General features: G+C 46.8%; 1 protein-coding gene across 4 annotated transcripts in view; it reads left to right on the forward strand.

Moving 5' to 3' along the window:
- Positions 1-19191, forward strand: part of LOC148824232 (SEC14-like protein 1) — a 34048-nt gene extending 14857 nt beyond the window's left edge. For 3 of the 4 annotated variants that reach the window (XM_088926814.1, XM_088926815.1, XM_088926816.1), the window contains exons 3-17: positions 3322-3471; positions 4325-4456; positions 5536-5664; positions 6114-6348; positions 6720-6829; positions 7350-7539; positions 9046-9134; positions 9241-9311; positions 9816-9987; positions 10188-10322; positions 10931-11065; positions 11523-11774; positions 12173-12351; positions 13199-13225; positions 15151-19191. In XM_088926814.1, the coding sequence (XP_088782940.1) occupies positions 3322-3471; positions 4325-4456; positions 5536-5664; positions 6114-6348; positions 6720-6829; positions 7350-7539; positions 9046-9134; positions 9241-9311; positions 9816-9987; positions 10188-10322; positions 10931-11065; positions 11523-11774; positions 12173-12351; positions 13199-13225; positions 15151-15256 (2112 nt within the window). In that variant the 3' untranslated portion in view covers positions 15257-19191. The remainder of the gene's footprint in view (positions 1-3321; positions 3472-4324; positions 4457-5535; positions 5665-6113; positions 6349-6719; positions 6830-7349; positions 7540-9045; positions 9135-9240; positions 9312-9815; positions 9988-10187; positions 10323-10930; positions 11066-11522; positions 11775-12172; positions 12352-13198; positions 13226-15150) is intronic. The other variant, XM_088926817.1, reaches the window with a different exon arrangement.
- The last annotated feature ends 544 nt before the right edge of the window (positions 19192-19735 follow it).

Below are 19735 nucleotides of genomic sequence, written 5' to 3' on the forward strand. Positions count from 1 at the left end.
GAGAGGCTGCAACGTGACTGTCTGTGCAGCAGCTGCTGCCGGCTGCCCCCTGGCAGGCCGGATGTGCAGGCGAGGCCCAGGGAGAGAGCTCGTTTCTCCAGTCGCATGGCCTGGGGACGGGGGCACCTTGAAACTCATCCTGAGCTGCTGGCAAGCATCACCGTTTCATTTAGCTCCCTGGGCATTGAGATTACTCATACACTAGCCATGATACCTCATATATACATAGAGAAAAACATAGCTACAAATAAACTGAGTCTCTTTTAATATTTATTAAAATCATTCGTTTTTTATTTTTCTGCTTCCAACGTTAGAAATGCCAGTTTCACCCTCTTCCTACACTTCTGTAAACACAACCCACTGCATTTTAGTCCTGACTGTCTTCCATTGACCCGTATTGTGCGTTGGTAGTTGCAGTCGGTTTGTATTGTTCGTTCAGCATGTCCTTCTGTACGTTTAATTGATCTGTTTAATTGTTTTGTGAAAACAAAAATGACCATGCTTTTATTTCTGCACACTGCACCCCTGAAAGTATCGGTTTTGCTGTGCAGTGGGCAGCTGCAGAAGTGAGCACAGGCACAGAGAAGCAGTGCTGTAATTTCTTTTCGCTGAAACAAGTATGCTAAGCACAGTAAGTGAATGTGCTAGAAGTACACTCCATTACAGTCAGAGAGGCACTTTTTCAGTGTTATAATATTTGGCACAGCACCTGTGTCTCTGAGCACTGCTTTGCATCTGAGACTGTAATCTCACTTCAGCCCCCACCTTGATCCGCACTCCTGCACTCGGGATCTCTCGCCGAAGTCCCAGCTCGGAGCCCGTGCAGACAGCTCCTGGGGCTGTGGAGCAACTGTTGATGTCAGAGGCTGCTGGTGTCAGAGGTGTTGAAGGTTAACTTGGTCTCAAGTGCATTGCAAAAGCCTCTGCAATTAAAAGAACAAATAAGAATATGGCACAGAGTTCTGAATGAGTTCCCGAGCAGAGAGTCCAGCATGGCCAGGTCGCATGTCTAATTTTAATCTTTCTTGGGTCCAGTTACCTAGTTACAGTTTGAAATGGCAATTACTGTAACAAGCTTTTATTCGAAATGTAGGCAGGACAGGAACTCTTAAGTAAGCACACTGGCCTGCAGCGCGTTACATTTTACCATAATTCATATTTACTAGTATAGAGAGAAGTCAGCCTTCACCACAAATGTCATAAACATTGACAGTCGGGTTTCGAGAGGTGAGGTGTTCTTTCACGGAGCTACTGCACACATCTAGTGACCCTGCTTTTTCAGGGTTGACTGAGCTTTTAAGGATCAGGTCTAGGTCTGTAATTAGGAACCAGTTCACAGTGTTTGTTTAATATGCATGACTGTTTCTCAAGTTCCTTATTTAACATGATTTGAATTTTGCTCGGAGGGTGTTTTTCACAGAGATCCATTTGGCTGCTGTGGCAGCCTGTGTTTGCTCAGGCTTTCAGTTTTCTAAGATAAAATCCTGGCTGCTCTTGGGGAAAAAAAGAGGTCAGCCAAAGTTGCTTTTCATTGTTTTCTTTTATTGAATGATACCAGTATATTAAAAAGCAAAATAGCCAGTAGCTATGACATTATAGGCCAATGTTGTCAGATCATTAAAGTTTCTAACAGACATTTATTTAAATGCTACAAATGGAAAGCGCTTTAAAAACCATCCTGCGCAGCAGCCTTGTGAAGCTGTTAAACTGCATTTTTATTAGATTGCCTGTGCTGCAACAAGTTTTGGGTGTGAGCTTGTGGAATATTGCCCGAAATCTGTTTTGGCTTTGAGTGGAAATCCTTTCCGAAGAATCATTCAGCTGGCCTGCCCTAGAGCAGTTTGGAGAGGTGTTTTTCGGAAAAGTTCATTCTGTTCCTTGGAAACAAACGCGTCCAGCCTCCTCCCCCTGCCTCCGGTTTAAGATGGTCTGTGAGTTCTGGCTCCTGGGGTCACAGAGGGTCATGCTTATCCTCTCATGTTATTATTCTTGCAATGTTTAAGGCTGGAATCAATTTTCTAACTATACTGCAATCTGGAAATGTCAAGGTTTGCTGGACCGAAAGTGACTTTTCTTATGTTGGAAGTGTCGTTATAGCTGTGCTGTCTGTGCTCAGCTGACAGTCTCCAGCTTCTTTCCTGGGGGGCAGAGCTGGCGTGTCTGTAGTGCAGCAGGTTGCCCACCCCGCGGCTGGTGTTGGCTGGCTCGTGTGCCTCATTCCGGACGGCGAAGAGTTCGGTCTGCGAAGTGTGGTCTGGGGCAGCGGAGCCGCTCTGCTTCGCCCCCCCGGCTCGTCGGGCTACGGGAGAGGCGTCTTTGCGGACAGTGGTGTATTTGCCTTTGGGGTATCGTGTGGATACACACGTAGTTCGGCGACTTGTTGAGGCCCTTTTGTGCGTGATCAGCACATGATCTCCAAGCTCTGTGCTGCCCTCCCCGCTCTGGATACTCTGAGCAGCTGTTCAAACCAACAGCTTTACAAAAGAACTTTTCTTTTTGCATCATGGTATTTACCTAGATGTCTTTCATGTTGGTATCGGTGGCCTCTGCATGGAAGTGACAGGGTGGGGACTGTCAGCTTTCCTTCTTCCTCGAGCTTCGTTACACTGGTCTCAAAACAAAAGTGATTTTTCTGCTGTACAGTGAACAGCAAAACAAAACGTTTCCTGGAAAAATATTTCCTATGGTTGTTAGGAAATGCAGTGCTGTGCGTTTTCCAGACTAGTGGGAGATGATGTGATGTCTCAGGACCTGGGAGAAATGGAAAGAGGAGGTCTGAACAAGCCTTTAATTACTTATTAGTTTTATAATCTGACATGCAATGGATTTTATTATCAGGGCCTTATAGCCGCTACCTTGAACCTAAATAGTCCTCCGACTGTGTTAGAAATTTGCCAGGTTAGAACAGACAAGAGTCAGATGTCTGTTCTGGACTTGATTAGAATCATCTTGCTGATGATTCATCAGTCCCGGCGGCTGGAGTTGCACAGTCTTGTGTTTTTGTTTACTTGTTAACTGGAAAGTGTTTGGAACTAAAGAAGTTGGAACGACAGGGGTGACGTCTGGAGCTGTTTCCCTGTTGGTGTGTACCGAACTATAGGGGGGAAAGTCCCAGAGTGCCTAAGCCCAGAAGTGAAGAAATAGAAAAACACTTGAGGCCAGCCCACTACAGAAACAGCCTGGAGTCACGCTGCAGGGCAGCACCTGACGGCCAACACAAGCTGCACGAGCCGAAACCTCGCGTGCGAGCCGAACCTGGAGTGCCTCCCCTGGGGAGGAGGCCTGCGGCGGCAGTGCTGACCCCCCTGTTCCCCCCCGCAGGCCTACGAGCGGCGGTTCCCCACCTGCCCTCTGATCCCCATGTTCGTGGACAGCGACGTGGTCAGCGAGTACAAGAGCGAGGACGGCGCCGTGCACGTGATGGAGCGCCGCTGCAAGCTGGACGTGGACGCCCCCCGGCTGTTAAAGAGGGTAATGCACCTTAAAAACCCCTGACCTACGAACGTCCTAAATTGTCAAAACTGTTGTGTCTGTTAGTATGTAAGTATTCCACGGAACAGTGGTTTAAGGCATTTAACCATTCCTTATTTATCGTCCCAGATGCAAATTGAGTTGCAGGCATGTCAAAGACATAACACAATACACAATACATTAAACACAACATAAACACGCTTACGATGAGTAAGGCTATATTTCTAAATGAGGTAAAATATACATTCATTTGTCCAGATTTAGCAGGTTAATAGTTGTGGGAATAAAAGTCAGTCAGTGATTATATTGGCCTTCCACACTATTTGTTTGACGTAGACATCTGAATGCTGTAGCTGTTGTGCAGCAATAATTTGGCTGGCTACCTTCACTGTCCTGCTCAGTCTGTTTTTATTGTGTGTATTAAGGTTACCAAATCTGGCTATGGCAGAGACTGTTTGGACAGATTCAATGGAAGTTCTATAGAATAAAGTTATGACACAGTACACGTATTAAAAGAGTGTTTTCTTAGGAAGAACATTCATTGTTGGCTCCTCTTACATATGACATACAGTTTTTCCTCAAAGGTTAGCTAGTTATCTACAATAGTGCCAAGAGATTTGAAACTGTTGACAGTTTCAATTGGTTGAATTTCATTGACTGAGCTCTATTAGAAATAAACTACTGAGCCACATCTCTGAAGCTGGGTGAGATTCCGAGACTGATTAGCTTGCGTGCATCAAGTTGCAAACACACAGGAGGCCTTTCCTATATCTTTCTAATTGAATAAACTCACTTCTGAAATTCAGCACAGAGCCATGAATGCCCCCCCCCCCCCTCTCCCATCTGTGTGCAGATCGCTGGGGTGGATTACGTTTACTTCATCCAGAAGAACTCCCTGAACCGCCGAGAGCGGACCCTGCAGATCGAGGCCTACAACGAGACGTTCTCCAACAGGGTCATCATCAACGAGCTGTGCTGCTACACTGTAAGTGAGCAAAACCCCTCCAGGCCAGCAGCAGAGCCCTCTTACACAAATCTCTGAAGATACGAACACTTCATAACACTGTCTGCTTAGTGCAATAAAACTTTTCACAAAGGTAAAGTGGACGGACCAGGTATCTGTATCAAAGTAGAGCTGTCACTTTTCTCAGTCGTGTTAAGGTGGAAGCTATGGGCATGTGGGATACAGACCTCACAGGCTGTTACACTGCCTTTCAGCTCTTGGGTCATAATTTTATATTTGAAACAGAATTAAAAGGCAGGACTGTAAAATGCAGTTCATCATGGAAACTTGATTTTTTTTAGTTTGTGTGGACTTTTAACAGTAGTGTATCTGTGCTTATTGTAATTGTTTCTCTGTATTGATCTCATATCCTTATTTACTGTACAAAACATAACCCTCTTGACCAGGTCAGATCAACTTCCTGCTTCTGTAAACCAGCGTAATATGTTCAAGGGCAGATAGGGCTGAACTTGTTGATCAGAACAGGTTTTTGCTGTCAACTAAATCTGTACTGAAAACAACTAAGACAAACCGGCAAAGTCAAGTACTCTAGCGGAGTGCATTTTTTATAGCTGCATAAAAATGTTCGTTAGATTGACATCTGTTTAGATCAATACGTGTTGGTTCCAGTCATTGGCTGAACACGCATGTTGTGTGTCATCATGGCGTCAGCACTGCAGTAATCTTTGTTCCAGACAGTCGTATCGCACTCTACTTTAAAAAAAGCAAACTCTGTGGTCAATGAAGAGAGCCCTGCAGTCTTCTGCTCCGTAGTGCGTTTGTGGCAGGCTTTATGTAAAGGAGAACATTTGATTTGAGATTCATTCTGAATTTGATAGGTTGCGCAGACTTCTTCCAAGAACCCATTGGATGACCCGAATGGTCTCGTCTTGTTTTAAAACTTTGTCCTAAAGCAAGCTACCCAAGGTACAGCTGTACCCCCTGTCCGAGATGTAGATGTTCACCTGATGTTCCCTGACCAGATGAATTTGTGTGTGCACAAATGTGAATTCTGAGCGTGGAATTTGTTTCTGTTTTTCAATATGGCTTGGGGGCACCAGGTTCACCCAGAGAATGAGGACTGGACTTGTTTCGAGCAGTCGGCAAGTCTGGACATCAAGTCTTTCTTCGGCTTTGAGAGCACAGTGGAGAAGATTGCGATGAAGCAGTACACCAGCAGTATTAAAAAGGTACAGGGTTCCGGGGAGCTGCAGGGTTGCTGCGGTTTCATGTCTATCAGTGGGGTATCCAGTATTCAGCTAATCCATTGCCATCTGTCTTATCTTCTTGCGGGAACAGTGGTTTTCTCCAGATGACAGCTCATTGTGGAGTTTCACATCACTCACACATGTCTTTGTCTTGAATAGTGTTATTTTCTAGCTGATACTTCTCATTCAGATTCTTCCAGTTATAAGGAGGATTTTCTTTTGTTTTCTCCTAAATCTCGGAAGTAGTTTGACAGGCTCTGAGCCGCCTGATGTGAAAGTGAGCGAGTCCAGGGCTGGTGCTGCTCAGGGCCTGTGGGATCAGTCCTTCAGTGCTCGTTTGAAACAGCTGGCCAGAGAGAGGGACAGGGATGAGCTTGTCATGAAGGCACGTGTGGGATGCACAGTCATTGTTGTTCTTACTGCTGCTGCAGGGCAAGGAGATCATCGAGTATTACTTACGGGAGCTGGAGGAAGAAGGGGTGACCTGGGTCCCCCGCTGGACTCCTCCCGTCTCTCCTGCCAAGACCAGCGCCACTGCCAGGCCCGAGCTGCCCGTCTCCCCTGCCATCAGCATCCCCACTGCCAGCGCCAAGGACAGCCAAAGCAGCAAGGAGGCATCCAGCCTGCCCGGCAGCCTCACCGAGCCCGTCTCAGGAACGCCCGACGGTCAGCCCTGCCGCGCCCTGCCACACCACACCGCAACATCTCCTGCGAGCGCTGCGGGAGTTCGCTTGGCATGAGCGCCCTTACTCCTCGATCAGTGCACAGCGTTCCCTGCCTGTGCTCAGTTCTGCTTTCATTTCGCAAATGTTTTAAAGCTTTAACATTTTTGGCTTTTAAAAAAACAAGCAGCTAAAAACACGACCTTCAGTCGCTTGTGGATCTTTATCGGGATGTTTTTTTTTTTTCCCCAAGTTGCAACTTGAGTCCTCGTGTCAAGTTAGAATATTGTGAAAGGACTATGAAAAAAGAAACGTTCCAGGTGGTGTTTTTATCTGAGCGTCATTCAATAATTAAGGACGTTTTTCATGTTGCAGACAAACTGGACGCAGATTACATCAAGCGCTACCTGGGAGACCTGACGCCCCTGCAGGAGAGCTGTCTGATCCGCCTCCGCCAGTGGCTGCAGGAGACACACAAGGGAAAGGTGAGCACCCGGTACCACTGGCCGGGCCTCTGGACCTCATGCTCCTCGCCTGGTACTGCTCACTCAGGCCTCCCGGCAGAAGTTTCAAACTGGAAACCAGCCATGATGATGCCATGATGAACCAGCCATGAGATGCTAGCTGGTGGTTTGACTTCAGAATGTCAGCATTACAATAACGGCATTGCATTGTGTTGATTCAAATGCAGCCCCCGGCCCCATCCATTGATCTGTTGTGGGTTCAAGGTTATCTCATTCATTTTCTGTTTTTGCACAACATTATATAATAGCTTTTGGTGTCAGTAGTTCACAGAATTCCTGCTCCATTTTTTTGCATCCAGTTTTTGCATTTTGTTCTGTTTTTCTTATGAGGTATTGCGTTCAGCTGAGATGGCTTTGCAGTGATGCAAGTGTTATAATACAGTGGCTGCTTTCCACCAGACTCGTTGTGACTGTCCTGTCCTGGGTGTGGTGTTGACCTTGGCTATTCAAATCTTCTGAACCCTGGACCTTTGTTTTCCAGATCCCGAAGGATGAGCACATTCTGCGATTCCTGAGGGCGCGGGATTTTAACATCGATAAGGCAAGGGAGATCCTGTGTCAGTCCCTCACCTGGAGAAAGCAGCATCAGGTGGACTACCTGCTGGAGACCTGGAGCGCCCCCCAGGTCCTGCAGGATTTCTATACCGGGGGCTGGCACCACCATGACAAAGGTACACCTCGACACCCTGCCCAGCGTCCTCTCCACTAGCAGAGAGCTGCTGTGAAAACCCTGGATTACCCAGCTTTAATCTACTGATCCAAGCATCGTCTCTATGACATTGTGTGCTGAGTAGGGTGACCTGGTTTTTAGGTGTTTGTGATTTTTATTTGACCCTTATAAAAAAAGAAAGGCCATTATTCTTCATTATTAGTTTCCACATGTAACAAAGCTCATTGAGCCGAAAACAGATGAGTCTCTTTGTACACATTTTTGTCATCTTTCCAAATTTACTGCCACAGAAGAAGTCATGCATGCAAAAACAAATCTATTAAAAAAGTACCTTTAGTACAGATTTTTTGTAGGAATTGAGACTAACCATTGATTGCGGTTACTGGTTAGCACAAAAATCTGAAAAACAAGAAACTCTCACAAAGTCTTTCTCTGATGACGCAAGGAAGTGGTTGAAGTCTCAAAGATTTGAGTAGTGTGAAATAGGATTTTTCCTCATCGTTTTCATCATTTGTCTCCAGTCAGTGAGGAGGCGAGTCTTGTGATTCTCATGTGGCCAGCGCTGTCGTTATTAGCAGGGTCTGACCTGTTGCTCCAGACAGTGCTCTAACTGTGCCCGAGTTCTGAAATGAGCTCTGGAAACGATTCCCATGTCTTTCCATCCACTTCAAAGCCTCTTTCTTCTTGTGGGACATCTGGGTGCACATTAAAACTTGTTTGCATACTGTTTTTTTTCTTTGCTTATTATTTTTCAGATTGGGCGTTGGTAGAACAGGGCAGAAGGGAATTGCAAATGGTTTGCGTATCACAAACGTCTGCCATTTTAGTTCAGAGTAGAAAATCCCCCTTTATGTGGATTCATTGTGTAAGGTTTAGTTTGCAGAATTGTCGGAAATGTTCCGTAGGAGAGCAGTGACCAGTCCTGAACCACACGTTCTGTACCAGTAACAGCTGGTCATTGCTGAGTACGTCAGTGGGCTGCTTTGACTCAGAGCTGCTTATAAAACATGTTTCGATCTTCTCGGTCTCACGAGAACCTGCTTCATTCACCACGAGAAGGTTATGAGTTGAGAGAAAATTAATCCAGCAGAGTGAAATTGATCCGGTTGGGTCTCGGAAATGTTCCTTCTTTGCCGGGAGCCCGGCTGAGTCAGGGTGGAAGTGCCGACATGCTTTTGTTATTCATCTCATTTGAAATAGACGCCAGGCTAGGCTTCTAAGATCTTGCAGCTAGGCTTCTAAGATCTTTGCACCAAACTGCCAGAATCAAACACGCTGGCCATGGACCCCCCAAAAAGAAAAAAAAAGGTCATGTTTATTATTGGCTCCTGTAGTTACTTGTCTGATCTTTCTGGATCAAGTCCACATCAATAGCTGATGTTCTCTGGACTTGATCTGACCGCCCTGGAAAGGGCAGACGGTGTCGCTTTTCTTCCCCCGGCCGTCATTGAGCTTTGCGCCCTGAAAGGTCAGGCCCTGTCTCACGTCCGGCTTTGTGTTTCTGCAGATGGGCGCCCGCTCTACGTGCTGCGCCTGGGACAGATGGACACGAAGGGGCTGGTCCGAGCCCTCGGGGAGGAGTCTCTGCTGAGACATGTAAGGGAACGCCTACGCCCCCCCGCCCGCCTGCCGCCCACCGCCCTCTCAGCTCTTGATCGCGGAGAGCAGTTTTAACTGGCGCCCCTTGTCCTTCAACACACAGGTGCTTTCTATTAACGAGGAAGGGCTGCGGCGATGCGAAGAAAATACCAAAGTCTTTGGTAGACCAATAAGGTATTGTGATCTAATGTGTTCAAAGTATATATTGTTTAAGCTCTCCAGACGTTATTCATGCATATCTGTGAGCCGATGTCAGTATATGGTCTCCTGTTGAAAGGTTATCGATTGCTCTGATGTGTACAATTGCACAGTGATTCCAATCTACGAAGTACTCGTTGTGAAAATTAAAATGCTGTTGAGTGTGTTTGCAAAAAATGCTATACAGGCCAGTCAGTGTCTTATTCGTGTTATAACACTTGCAGTTTGTGCAACCTGGCTCCAGCTCGATTTTTTTAAGTTCCGCGTGTCTACCAGTGAAGCACTATTTTGGTGTACACTTGTGAGCTTTATTCTGCAAGAGCCCAGCAGCTGAAAGGCTGGCCAGATTGGGTCACTGCCTCACCAAGGGAGGTTGCTGTGGTGGTGGTGTGGCTCCCTCTGCCTGTCCTGCCTGGCTCTAACACCCAGCCTGTCTGCCCTCTTCCCCCCGCCCGCCCGCCTGCCTGCCTGCCTGCTCAGCTCCTGGACCTGCCTGGTGGACCTGGAGGGGCTGAACATGAGGCACCTGTGGCGACCCGGAGTGAAGGCCCTGCTGCGCATCATCGAGGTGGTGGAGGCCAACTACCCCGAGACCCTGGGGCGGCTGCTCATCCTGAGGGCCCCCCGCGTCTTCCCGGTGCTCTGGACCCTGGTAACCACTCCGCCTCCTCTCCTTTCCTTCTGTGCTCTAAGGAAGTTAAGGTGTTTTTAATTCCTTACATAAAATGTCAGGTTCGCGAGTGCACCCGCCTTCTTGCCCCTTCAGCTGTAGCCGGTGTCCTTTCCGGCCTGCGGTAGCTCTGGCTGTGGTCCAGAACCAGTGTGAGACCTCCCGAATCCTGTCCTTCACAGGTCAGTCCTTTCATCGACGAGAACACCCGCAAGAAATTCCTCATCTACGCAGGCAACGACTATCAGGGCCCGGGCGGCCTGGTGGATTATATCGACAAGGAGATCATTCCCGACTTCTTGGGGGGAGAGTGCATGGTAAGGGAGGTGCACTATTCAGTGAGTAACCTGAATGTAACTGAATGGCAGTGATTCAACTTTTTGAGCTTTGGCTAAAAAGCACATGACGTTGTTATCGAGCACATTTATTGTGATGTTCATATTCCAAAGCTGCTGCCTTTTATTGTAGCGACAGTATCTTTATTATACTCTTCTTTTTGCTTATTCAGACACTGAGTGCAATGTCAAGGCTCATAATCACTGCAGTTCTGTGTTTCAGCACATGCATTGTTTCCTGATCTCGTGCAATCTTTAAATGTGTTGTCTGCTGCCACCTGCAGTTTGGCATCACAATTACACGAATTTCTGGACTGAGAGCTTTAATTTGGTGTTTTTCCAAAATATATGCAAGGAACCTATGCTTAGCACATCAGTAAAGAGCACCAGGACCTGGAGAGCAGTGGAGCCCTTTCTTAACAAGTAGCTGAACACTCCTGCTGTCTTTTGACTGTACACTTAGAAAGTCCAACAGGGAAAAGTGTGCAAGGGAGGAATAAATCTGAATTTTTTTACGACCTGCCATTCCTAGGTTTCTTCCAGGGATAAATGAATTTTAAGAGACTGTTTTTTTTTTTTTTATTTCCTAGTGTGAAGTTCCAGAGGGGGGGCTGGTGCCCAAGTCTCTGTACAGGACGGCGGAAGAGCTGGAGAACGAGGACATCCACCTGTGGACCGAGACCATCTACCAGAGCGCCAGCGTCTTCAAGGGAGCCCCGCACGAGGTACCCGGCCGCCCGAAAGGCGCCGAGTCAGCAGTGCTTGGCGTCTCAAAAGCTTGAGTGTCTTGCATGGCCTGTCAGGGAAGGCAGATGTCTGTACCCCAGGCATAGAAGTATTGTGATAAAAGCTGGTACAGCCTTTCTTTAAGGGATGCTGACCAAAAGAAAAGAACTTTGGGCTCTTTCCAAAGTGCTGCTTGTTTTTCCACAGGAGTATTTGTTCTACCACGTTATGCCATCTGCCGTCTGTACATTGCGTTCGTTCGTGTTCTTGAACTGATAAGGTGGGCGTCCCTTGAGACACATGGCAGGGGGTGGCATGAGCAGAAGTGTTTCTGAGCGTGTGATGGCTTTTTGAATCACTCAAGCCTGCAGTGGTGGGGACGCTCTGCAGTCGCCTCATTGATGCTGAAGCACTGCTTCACAGAGAGCGGGGTCAAGCCTTGGTTTGCTTTTGCAGCTGCTGATTGAAATTATCGATGCCTCCTCCGTCATCACCTGGGACTTTGACGTGTGCAAAGGCGACATAGTCTTCAACATTTTCCACTCCAAGAGAGCCCCCCAGCCCCCCAAGAAGGACACCCTGGGGGCCCATGGCATCACCTCGCCTGGGGGGAACAACGTGCAGCTGATCGACAAGTCCTGGCTGCTGGGGCAGGACTACAGCATGGTGGAGTCGCCGCTCATCTGCAAGGAGGGAGAGAGTGTGCAGGTAACCAGTCAGGGGCTGTTCCCGAGTTCACTTTCGATATGTACTGAGCCCAGTGAGTTCTTTAAATTCCTGACCTTCCTTGAACTCTTCGTTCGTGTGAAAGGGATAGACCATAAGCTTTGCCTGATAAAAACTATCAGTCCTACCTCACCGCTGAAGGTTTGTTATAAAATATCGGATCTGTCCTCCCTACATGTACATTAGATAAAGGTCTTGGACTAGATTTCGTAGTTCTTGGTTTTACCAGATGTTAGCTGTGCTTTGTTCCCGGTTCATTGCCAGGGTTAGCTAGAGGGGCATCAGTGCTCCAGCCAGTCCTTGGTGTTTGTTTCATGACGCCCAGGAGACGCTGTGTGCCGCCTCCTTGCTCAGCCCCTCCCTCCCCTGCCTCCCCGCAGGGCTCCCATGTGACCCGCTGGCCGGGCTTCTACATCCTGCAGTGGAAGTTCCACAGCACGCCGGCCTGCGCCGCCACCAACCTGCCGCGGGTGGACGACGTGCTGGCCACGCTGCAGGTCTCCTCGCACAAGTGCAAAGTCATGTATTACACCGAGGTGCTGGGCTCGGAAGACTTCAGGTAAGGCCTCCCGCACCGTGAGCCGCAGCCCAGAGCCGGCAGAAACCACTACCAGTAACCTGGGGTTCTGGGCGCTCGTCCCCTTTCCATCCCTTCTGCTTTTTGTTTTGGTACTTCAGGGTTCGCGACTCCAACCGACAGCAACAAGGCCAATTTCTGAACCCTAGAATACTGGAACAAACGCAAATGAATGGTATCACTTAACAAAATGCCCAATCCTTCTCTCTCTCACCTGCGTCGTGGTCTCCTCCTCAGGCCTGCGCTGCCGGCACCCGGGCATGTGGAACAGGGAAAAGGGCAATCCCGGGTGAAAGGCTTTGGTAGTCTTGTGCCATTAGCAGTCCGAAGGGTGCAGGGCATTGACTTGTGGTAGTTCATGAGCACAAGGAAACCTGAAGCGGTTCTGCGTCAGTCCTTGTAGCTCGGTGTAAGAGGGGGAAGAGACAGCACATTATGGCGCTCGCTGAGCCTGGCGTCCTGAACTGCTGTTTGGGGCTCTTCGGCGCTCTTTACAATCAATGCAAAGCTCATTACTGCCACCCACCACTTCAGATTTCTGCTAGCTTACGTGCTGGCCTTTTGTTTTCTAGATCAAGAGTGATTTGTCCAGGTCACATGTACTTGTTACGCTGCTTTCAATCGATCTGGAGGGATATCAAGCTTGACTATTGCAAAGCAAGAACGTACAATTAAATCTGTTTACATGGGGTATATTTTTTTTTAGACTAAGTAGTATTTTGGGGAAAAAAAAACATTTTAAGGAATGGGATAATAAAAAATCCACTTTGTGCATTCGGAATTAGCACACGTTTTCCAATCAGTCTTTATTTTTCTTTCTTTTGTAAAGAAATGCTTGCTGTGATGTGCAGAGTTTGTAAGTCGATTTGATTTTATTTGGTTGCTTTCTGCTCTCAGCTCCTGCGCTCTCTGGACTAGGGTCTTGGGTGTTTTACAGTCGCTGTCTTAGGGTGGCGAGACGCTGGGTTACTGCAGGCGACTGGTCTCCTCCGTGGTCTAGGAGCAGCCTGTCCCTGGCCAGGCAAACTGAACAGCTCACGCCAGGGCTGTTTGCTCTCCCCCCCCTTCCCCCCCTTCAAAGGAAGGTTCCCTAGATAAGGAAGAGGTGTCAGCTGTGACACTTACCTTAACTGTTAACAGAAACAAGAGTTTTCGGGGCAGCGTGGGTGTAGGGTGAGTCTTCTCCCCTGGAAACAGTGAGATGACACCTCTAGCACTGTTAAACATTTGAAGTGCTGCTAATGGGTCTGTGTGCATTTTCAACCTATTGCACACAGGAGGAGGTTAGAATATACTGTATATAGAGATTAATATATTAATATAACGCACCCTTATTTATAGATTTTGATCACAGTGGTCTGTTGTACACGACAAGATGCAGTCGGACTGTGATCCCAGGTTCGAGCGTGGGTCATGTCACTAGCCTGGATTCCCCAAGTGAGAATGCTCAGTTGTCTAAGCCCTGAAGAGGGTGGTGTGGCATTAGCAGGGGCACCGCACTGGTAGCATCTCCAGGTGGCACCGATGGGTCTGCACTGCCCGTGGATGTTGAAGGACGACTGGCTCGGAGATGGGCGGGTCGAAGGAGCCCACCCGCACTTACTCATTCTCCCCAGTGTCAGGGCCGAGGGGTTTGTCGCTGCGAGCCGACACGTGGGCATAACCAAAAATCTAAATGAACAAAAACAAATCTGATGGTGAAGTGCTGGTAGAATAAAGTCTGAATGTCTTTGAACATAAATGCCACTGTACTGAGAGATCAAGAAATCTGGCAAGAAAGATCAGTTGAAAAATGAGTGCACTCATTAGATTAGTGGTATACCACTTACGTTTTAATTTTCACATCTGTAATGAAGTGTGAAAGTTGCCGGAAGCTCCTTCCTTCAGTTGTTGTGCTGGTTATACTTTAACAGTGTAACTCAAATGCTTAAGTAACAAATTCCCAGTCAGGAGGCAGTAATTTACAGGTCAGCACACCTGTGCTATAAAGACCTACGCCTCACCTTTGATTTCCAGTCAGCTAGAGCTCCACACCTCTTCCCTTCATGAAAATCTTCCTTTGTAGAGGGCGTGAAGAGTCTTGTCTTTTAGCATGTAGTGCTGTGACCTAGTTTCCCGTGCCGAGTCTTTCAGATTGCCTGTGTGTGTCTGCTGTGATGTGCCGTGGATCAGTAGGGGGGTCTGTGGTTAGAGCTGGGTGTTGCCGGCGAGGGTCATCGGAGGGCCCTGGTTTTCCTTTTGGTTTTGTTTTTTCTCTCTTTACTGACAATGCATGTACTGACAGTAACTGTGCATACCTGACTGAACCTGGGGATGGTCTCTTCACAAGGGGGCGACTGGCCAAGCCACAGTGTTTTGAGGGACCGCCTCTCATAAGCCTTAGGATTCTGTGCCTATTTATAAGAGAGCGGAGCTGATGATCATCACTACAAATGAGCCCCAAAATATTTTCTAACTTTAATTTGGCTTTGCAGTTAGCACTGGAGCTCTGTGCATCTCCATCCCTGTTTTCAGCTCCTGCAAGGCCATTAAAATAAAATTTGATTTACTTCACTGACTAGGAGCCCCTGAAATGGGAAGGTCTGGCTTCAGCTCATAATTGCCCCATAAGGAAAGATCAATTGCTCCTTAACGAGCTTCAGAAATCCTGGTGCTTTCTAGAGAAGCGAGGCACTGTGGTGTTCGAGGCAGGCTGGCCAGCACCCTTGTCTGCTCCCTGTACTCTTGCTCCTGCTCCTGGGCTCCGTGCCAACAGTGTGTTCCTCTCTCTCTGCCTCACAGGGGCTCCATGACCAGCCTGGAGTCCAGCCACAGCGGATTCTCCCAGCTGAGCTCCGCCACCACCTCCTCCAGCCAGTCCCAGTCCAGCTCCATGATCTCCAGGTAGTGCGGCGTGCCAGTGGGAGAGCAGGGCAGAGAGCGCCCCCCAGGGGAGGAGAGACGGGACTTCGCCGGAGCTCAGGCACGACCCTGCGCTGCTCCGTTCATCCTGTGGAGCACAGCAGGGGAGGGCCAGCCCCCCTGCACCCTGCTCACAATGAAGAGCGTGCCTGCACAATAAAACCAGAAACAATCTACAAAGCAAGAATCATGTCATAGAAGGGCTCCGTTTTGCACCAGGAGATGCGTTTGCCTGGCAACCAGTTAGGAAACAAATCAACACATTAACACAACAATTTTCAACGTGCTGTGAGTTTAATAACACAGCAGTGACAAAAAGAAACTTTTCACAAGACGTGGGAAAAAAAACCATTGCGCTGTGAAAACAGGACGTGTTGTAAGCCACAAAGCACATTTTTTTATTTTGCCGGCTGGAATTGAACTTGTTTGTCATGGATTGTACATAGGTCAAGCTTGGAGAGAAGTGGTTAGAAGTAGCCAAATATCTGCCATTAACAGTAGAAACTGCATTTTTTGTTGTTAGAAAAAGATGGAGGCGAGTCGTTTTGTGACTCGGGTGCTATATTTACTAAAACAATAAATGCTGGAGTGCAGCTCCAGAGTTATCTAGGGGTCTCTGGGCAAATGTGTCCATGCCACTGTGTTAGTCGTGTCTTAGTGATCAGAAATACAGGTGTGAATGACATTAGAGCAGTGGATCCCATCGTGGTGCCGGAGTCCCATACACCTGCGGGTCTTTAGTCCAGCTGTGCTCTCTGACCCCTTAATTGATTTAATCAAAGGATTGATTTGAAACGCTTGACCGTCTTCAGGTCTTATCCCTGTTGGAGGTGGCCTATAAACTTTCAAATGTTCCTAGACACCTGTTAGTTCGGGCAAGGCGTCAATTAAGTGATTAAGCTGGGCTGGAATGAGATCCAGCAGGTGTGGGGGGCTTTTGCTTCAGAAGCTCAGTTGAATTACTGGTTTAAAAGTCCCAGACTGCCTCCCATTAATCTGTAACCTGCGTTTGTATGGAAAAGCCTTTTCATTGACTAACAATGAAATTTACTTTCACTGCAAAATAAAAATTAGTGGCCGCTCGTGTATCAATATAGACTTTAACCAAAATGCTATTGTCAGTTAAATAGGTCATCGCCCTATATAGTTTTAAAAACTAGAGGGGAGCTTGTTTATACCCGGTCTTATCCCTGCAGCCCTGGCCCAGCTACAGTGGCCGACCATGTTTCCAGTGCGTTCGCATTCAGGGAGAGCAAGACTGTCCGGGGGGGGTCTCGGGCAAGAGAGCGTCCCAGAGCCGTGAGAGTTCGGGAGCCACGTCTCGGCTTCTGCGCAGTAACCAGTGGCCTTTTATTCAGCGCTTGGCAGCAGGAGGGTGTGAACGAACTCGGCGAGAGTTGCAGAAGGTGTGAATGAGGAAGCAGCTGTAGATGAAGGCAACATGGATTCCAGGAGAATCCCATTTTTCACTGGCTGAAGGGCACGGGAGAAGCAGTTTTTCGTTCCTTAAATGTCGGTGTGGTCACTCCAGCGGCTGCCTTTCGAAAGGCTACTCTTCTGTCTTTCTAAAGACGGGAAAAAAAATTCAAAAAGGCCGTTCTAAAAAGACTGAAAATTAGGTTCCACGAAAAATGGATGCTGACTAAGATGATCATTTTAATGAGTGGCTGATACGTGATTAATGAACACTATAGTCCCAGATTCTGGCATGCTTGCCCTTATTACAAATGTATAACAGGCATACATTGCAGTTATATAACGATGGGTATGCAGTTTATCCGTCTAACCTCTAAAGCACAATTTATCTCATATTTACAAAGGTCTTGCAGGTATTTCTCTGGACAGCCTTTCAAGTCAGTGAACCATGCATTTCGGCTACAGATTTTTTTATTGGTATTTTTACTTTGGAAGGTCTGTCGTGAAGTTTGTTTGTGGTGTTTTAGAGCTGCTCACAGGCGGTGAAGCTGGACTTTTTGAGATGACGCTTTTTTTCCCTATGAAAATCTGGAACAGTGACATTTACTGGTCAACACAACGCCAAACAAAATGACAAAGATGGACTGATAAAAAAGAGCATCCATGACACATCATGGATCAAATTCTGGAGGTATTTGGCTAACCAAGATTAGAAAGTAACTCAGTTTTCTAACAGCTTTTTTAATGTAAATGTATCTACTTTGAAGTGAATATTTGTATGTATAGATCATTCGCAATAACAAAATTGTGCTGTACAGTGTAATTAACCCTTTTGACAAGATGTCTTGGAGGTGTCCATGTGAGAACCATTTCATTAGGCTTTCTAATTTTCACCCATAGGCTTTATTAATGGCTAAAAGCATACTATTTGTTTTCCTCTTTTATTTTTTCAAATGGTATGTGTCTCTTCATTATGGTATGTTACCTGCTCAGATGTGACTGCACAATATGTATCAGTTGCAACCTTTGAGGTTGAAAGCACATAATCGTCGCAGTGAGACTGCCAGCTCCTCTCAGTCTCAGCTTCCGAGGCTAGTTTACTTTCAGGTGTGCCCCTATTTTCTCCACTGTCCCCACGCCTTTCTGCTTGTTGTACCTCCTGTTGTGACTTTGTGTGTCTCGGACATGACATCGGTGCCTTGAGGTGCTCTTAACCCCTGTGTCTTCCCCATCAAGACACCTGTTACATGCTGCTTCTACCAAGGCAACAGTGTGGAACCAGACCCCTGCTCACGGAAATGGACTGTTCCAGTTCTGAGGAGGGGTGTCCACTCTGTAAATACCCCGTCGTGGCAGCAGATCAGAAGTGATCTGATCAGAAGTTTAATCTTTTTTATGAGATGAAGAACTTCTTGTCCATACCTCCAAAAGAAAAGTGATGAAGTCTCTCAGATGCTGTACATAAAGTTAATTATCATCACACCCTCACGCTTTTATGAATGGATTTGTCCATTCGCATATGCTTACAGTGAGATTCCTGCAAACGTATGGTCACTCCTGGCCACAGTGTCTCAGGAAATCACCCTTTCTGACTGATCTGAAGTGATAACATAACTCATTCTGGCACTAACACTGAGCAGTGAGCTTCAATGAGATGAAAATGTGCTAGGGAAAACGTGATGGATAGACTAAAAAGATGCATCTGAGTTAGTGTCTGATTTGGGTGTTAACAGAAGAGGAAATAAGCATCCTCTTTGAACACCTTTGATTTTAGTTTTGTTAGCTATAGTTCAGGGATTTATTCAAATCAATTTTAATAAACAACAGGGAAATTTGTGTGATTTGAACTATCCAAGTCAGTCTAAGATTTTATAGTCGTGATCCAAATTAAAGTCTTGAGAATGAAAGCCATTTCTATAAGTAGATGCAAAACTAGAATCTCTGAAAAGAAAAACTACTACAAATACTTGAACAGTGCTTGGAAACAAGATTCTCTTCTGCAGCTGTGCTGTTGAAGAAATCATTGCTTGTGCAGAGTCTATGAAGTCTATTTAAATGTTAGTATTTATTTGTAAACTTTTTTCTCCCTGCTTTGCTGAATCAGTGAATCTTTGGAAGATGGAATTAGCTAGATTTAAGAGTAACATTGTGAACACAGTCGTGTGTTGCAGTTTTACTCAAGGATTATCCAGTTTTGGGGGGGGGATGCAGGAATAGCTGTTCTGGGAGGAGGTGTTTCATACTGCTCTGCAGTCGAATTTGAATGGAGTTTCTGATCAGTTCTGCACCCACAGCACCTGTCCTTTGCTCAGTAAACCTGATAGCGACACCTCTCTGTCACTCCTATAGTCTCTCTCCTTCTGTCAGCCTTTCGTTTTCTACAGTATGCATATCTACTTCGCTGAGGGTTTGTTTTCAGTTGTGTTTGAGTTCATAGACACAAATGAAATAGCGCCTTTGAATATTTTTAGAAATCTATTAAACTTGAATTCTGGAGAGAAAAAAGGTGTCTTGTATTTATGTGGCAGATCTACCGCAGCAACCAGCAGCATTCGTGCATTGATAAATAAACCTTGATTGATTGACTTGATATTTGCCGAGATGTTCCATATGTAAGGAACTCCAGGTATGCAGTTGTTCTCCTGTTTTCCGAGATGTTTAAGGATGTACAGATGACACATCCCTAAAGTTATTTTTGCCCAGAAGATTTATTCTTGGTACTGATCCGCAGAGACCCTGTGACCCTGCCCAGGACCAGCTGACTGAACAGGATTGGATCATCATGCACATCGAAGGAACTGGAAAGCCGCTTCTATAGTGCAAGAGCTTGCAGCTTCCATCCTGGAGAGAACCTATGTTTTTTGGGGTTTTAATTAAATCGGTCATTACCTATTTAGAAGGACTTGCCTGCCAAGGTCTCGGCCTATTTAAGGAGACCTACAAAACCAGCAGGATTTCTTATCCAGAACTAGACATGCAGACCCCTGCCGTTGAAGAAAGACCGATAGCATGACATTACGCGTAGTGTCCACTAGATGCCGCTGTTTCG

The sequence above is a fragment of the Atractosteus spatula genome, chromosome 11, assembly GCF_055471065.1.
Source record: "Atractosteus spatula isolate fAtrSpa1 chromosome 11, fAtrSpa1.hap1, whole genome shotgun sequence".
Classification (NCBI taxonomy): domain Eukaryota; kingdom Metazoa; phylum Chordata; class Actinopteri; order Semionotiformes; family Lepisosteidae; genus Atractosteus; species Atractosteus spatula.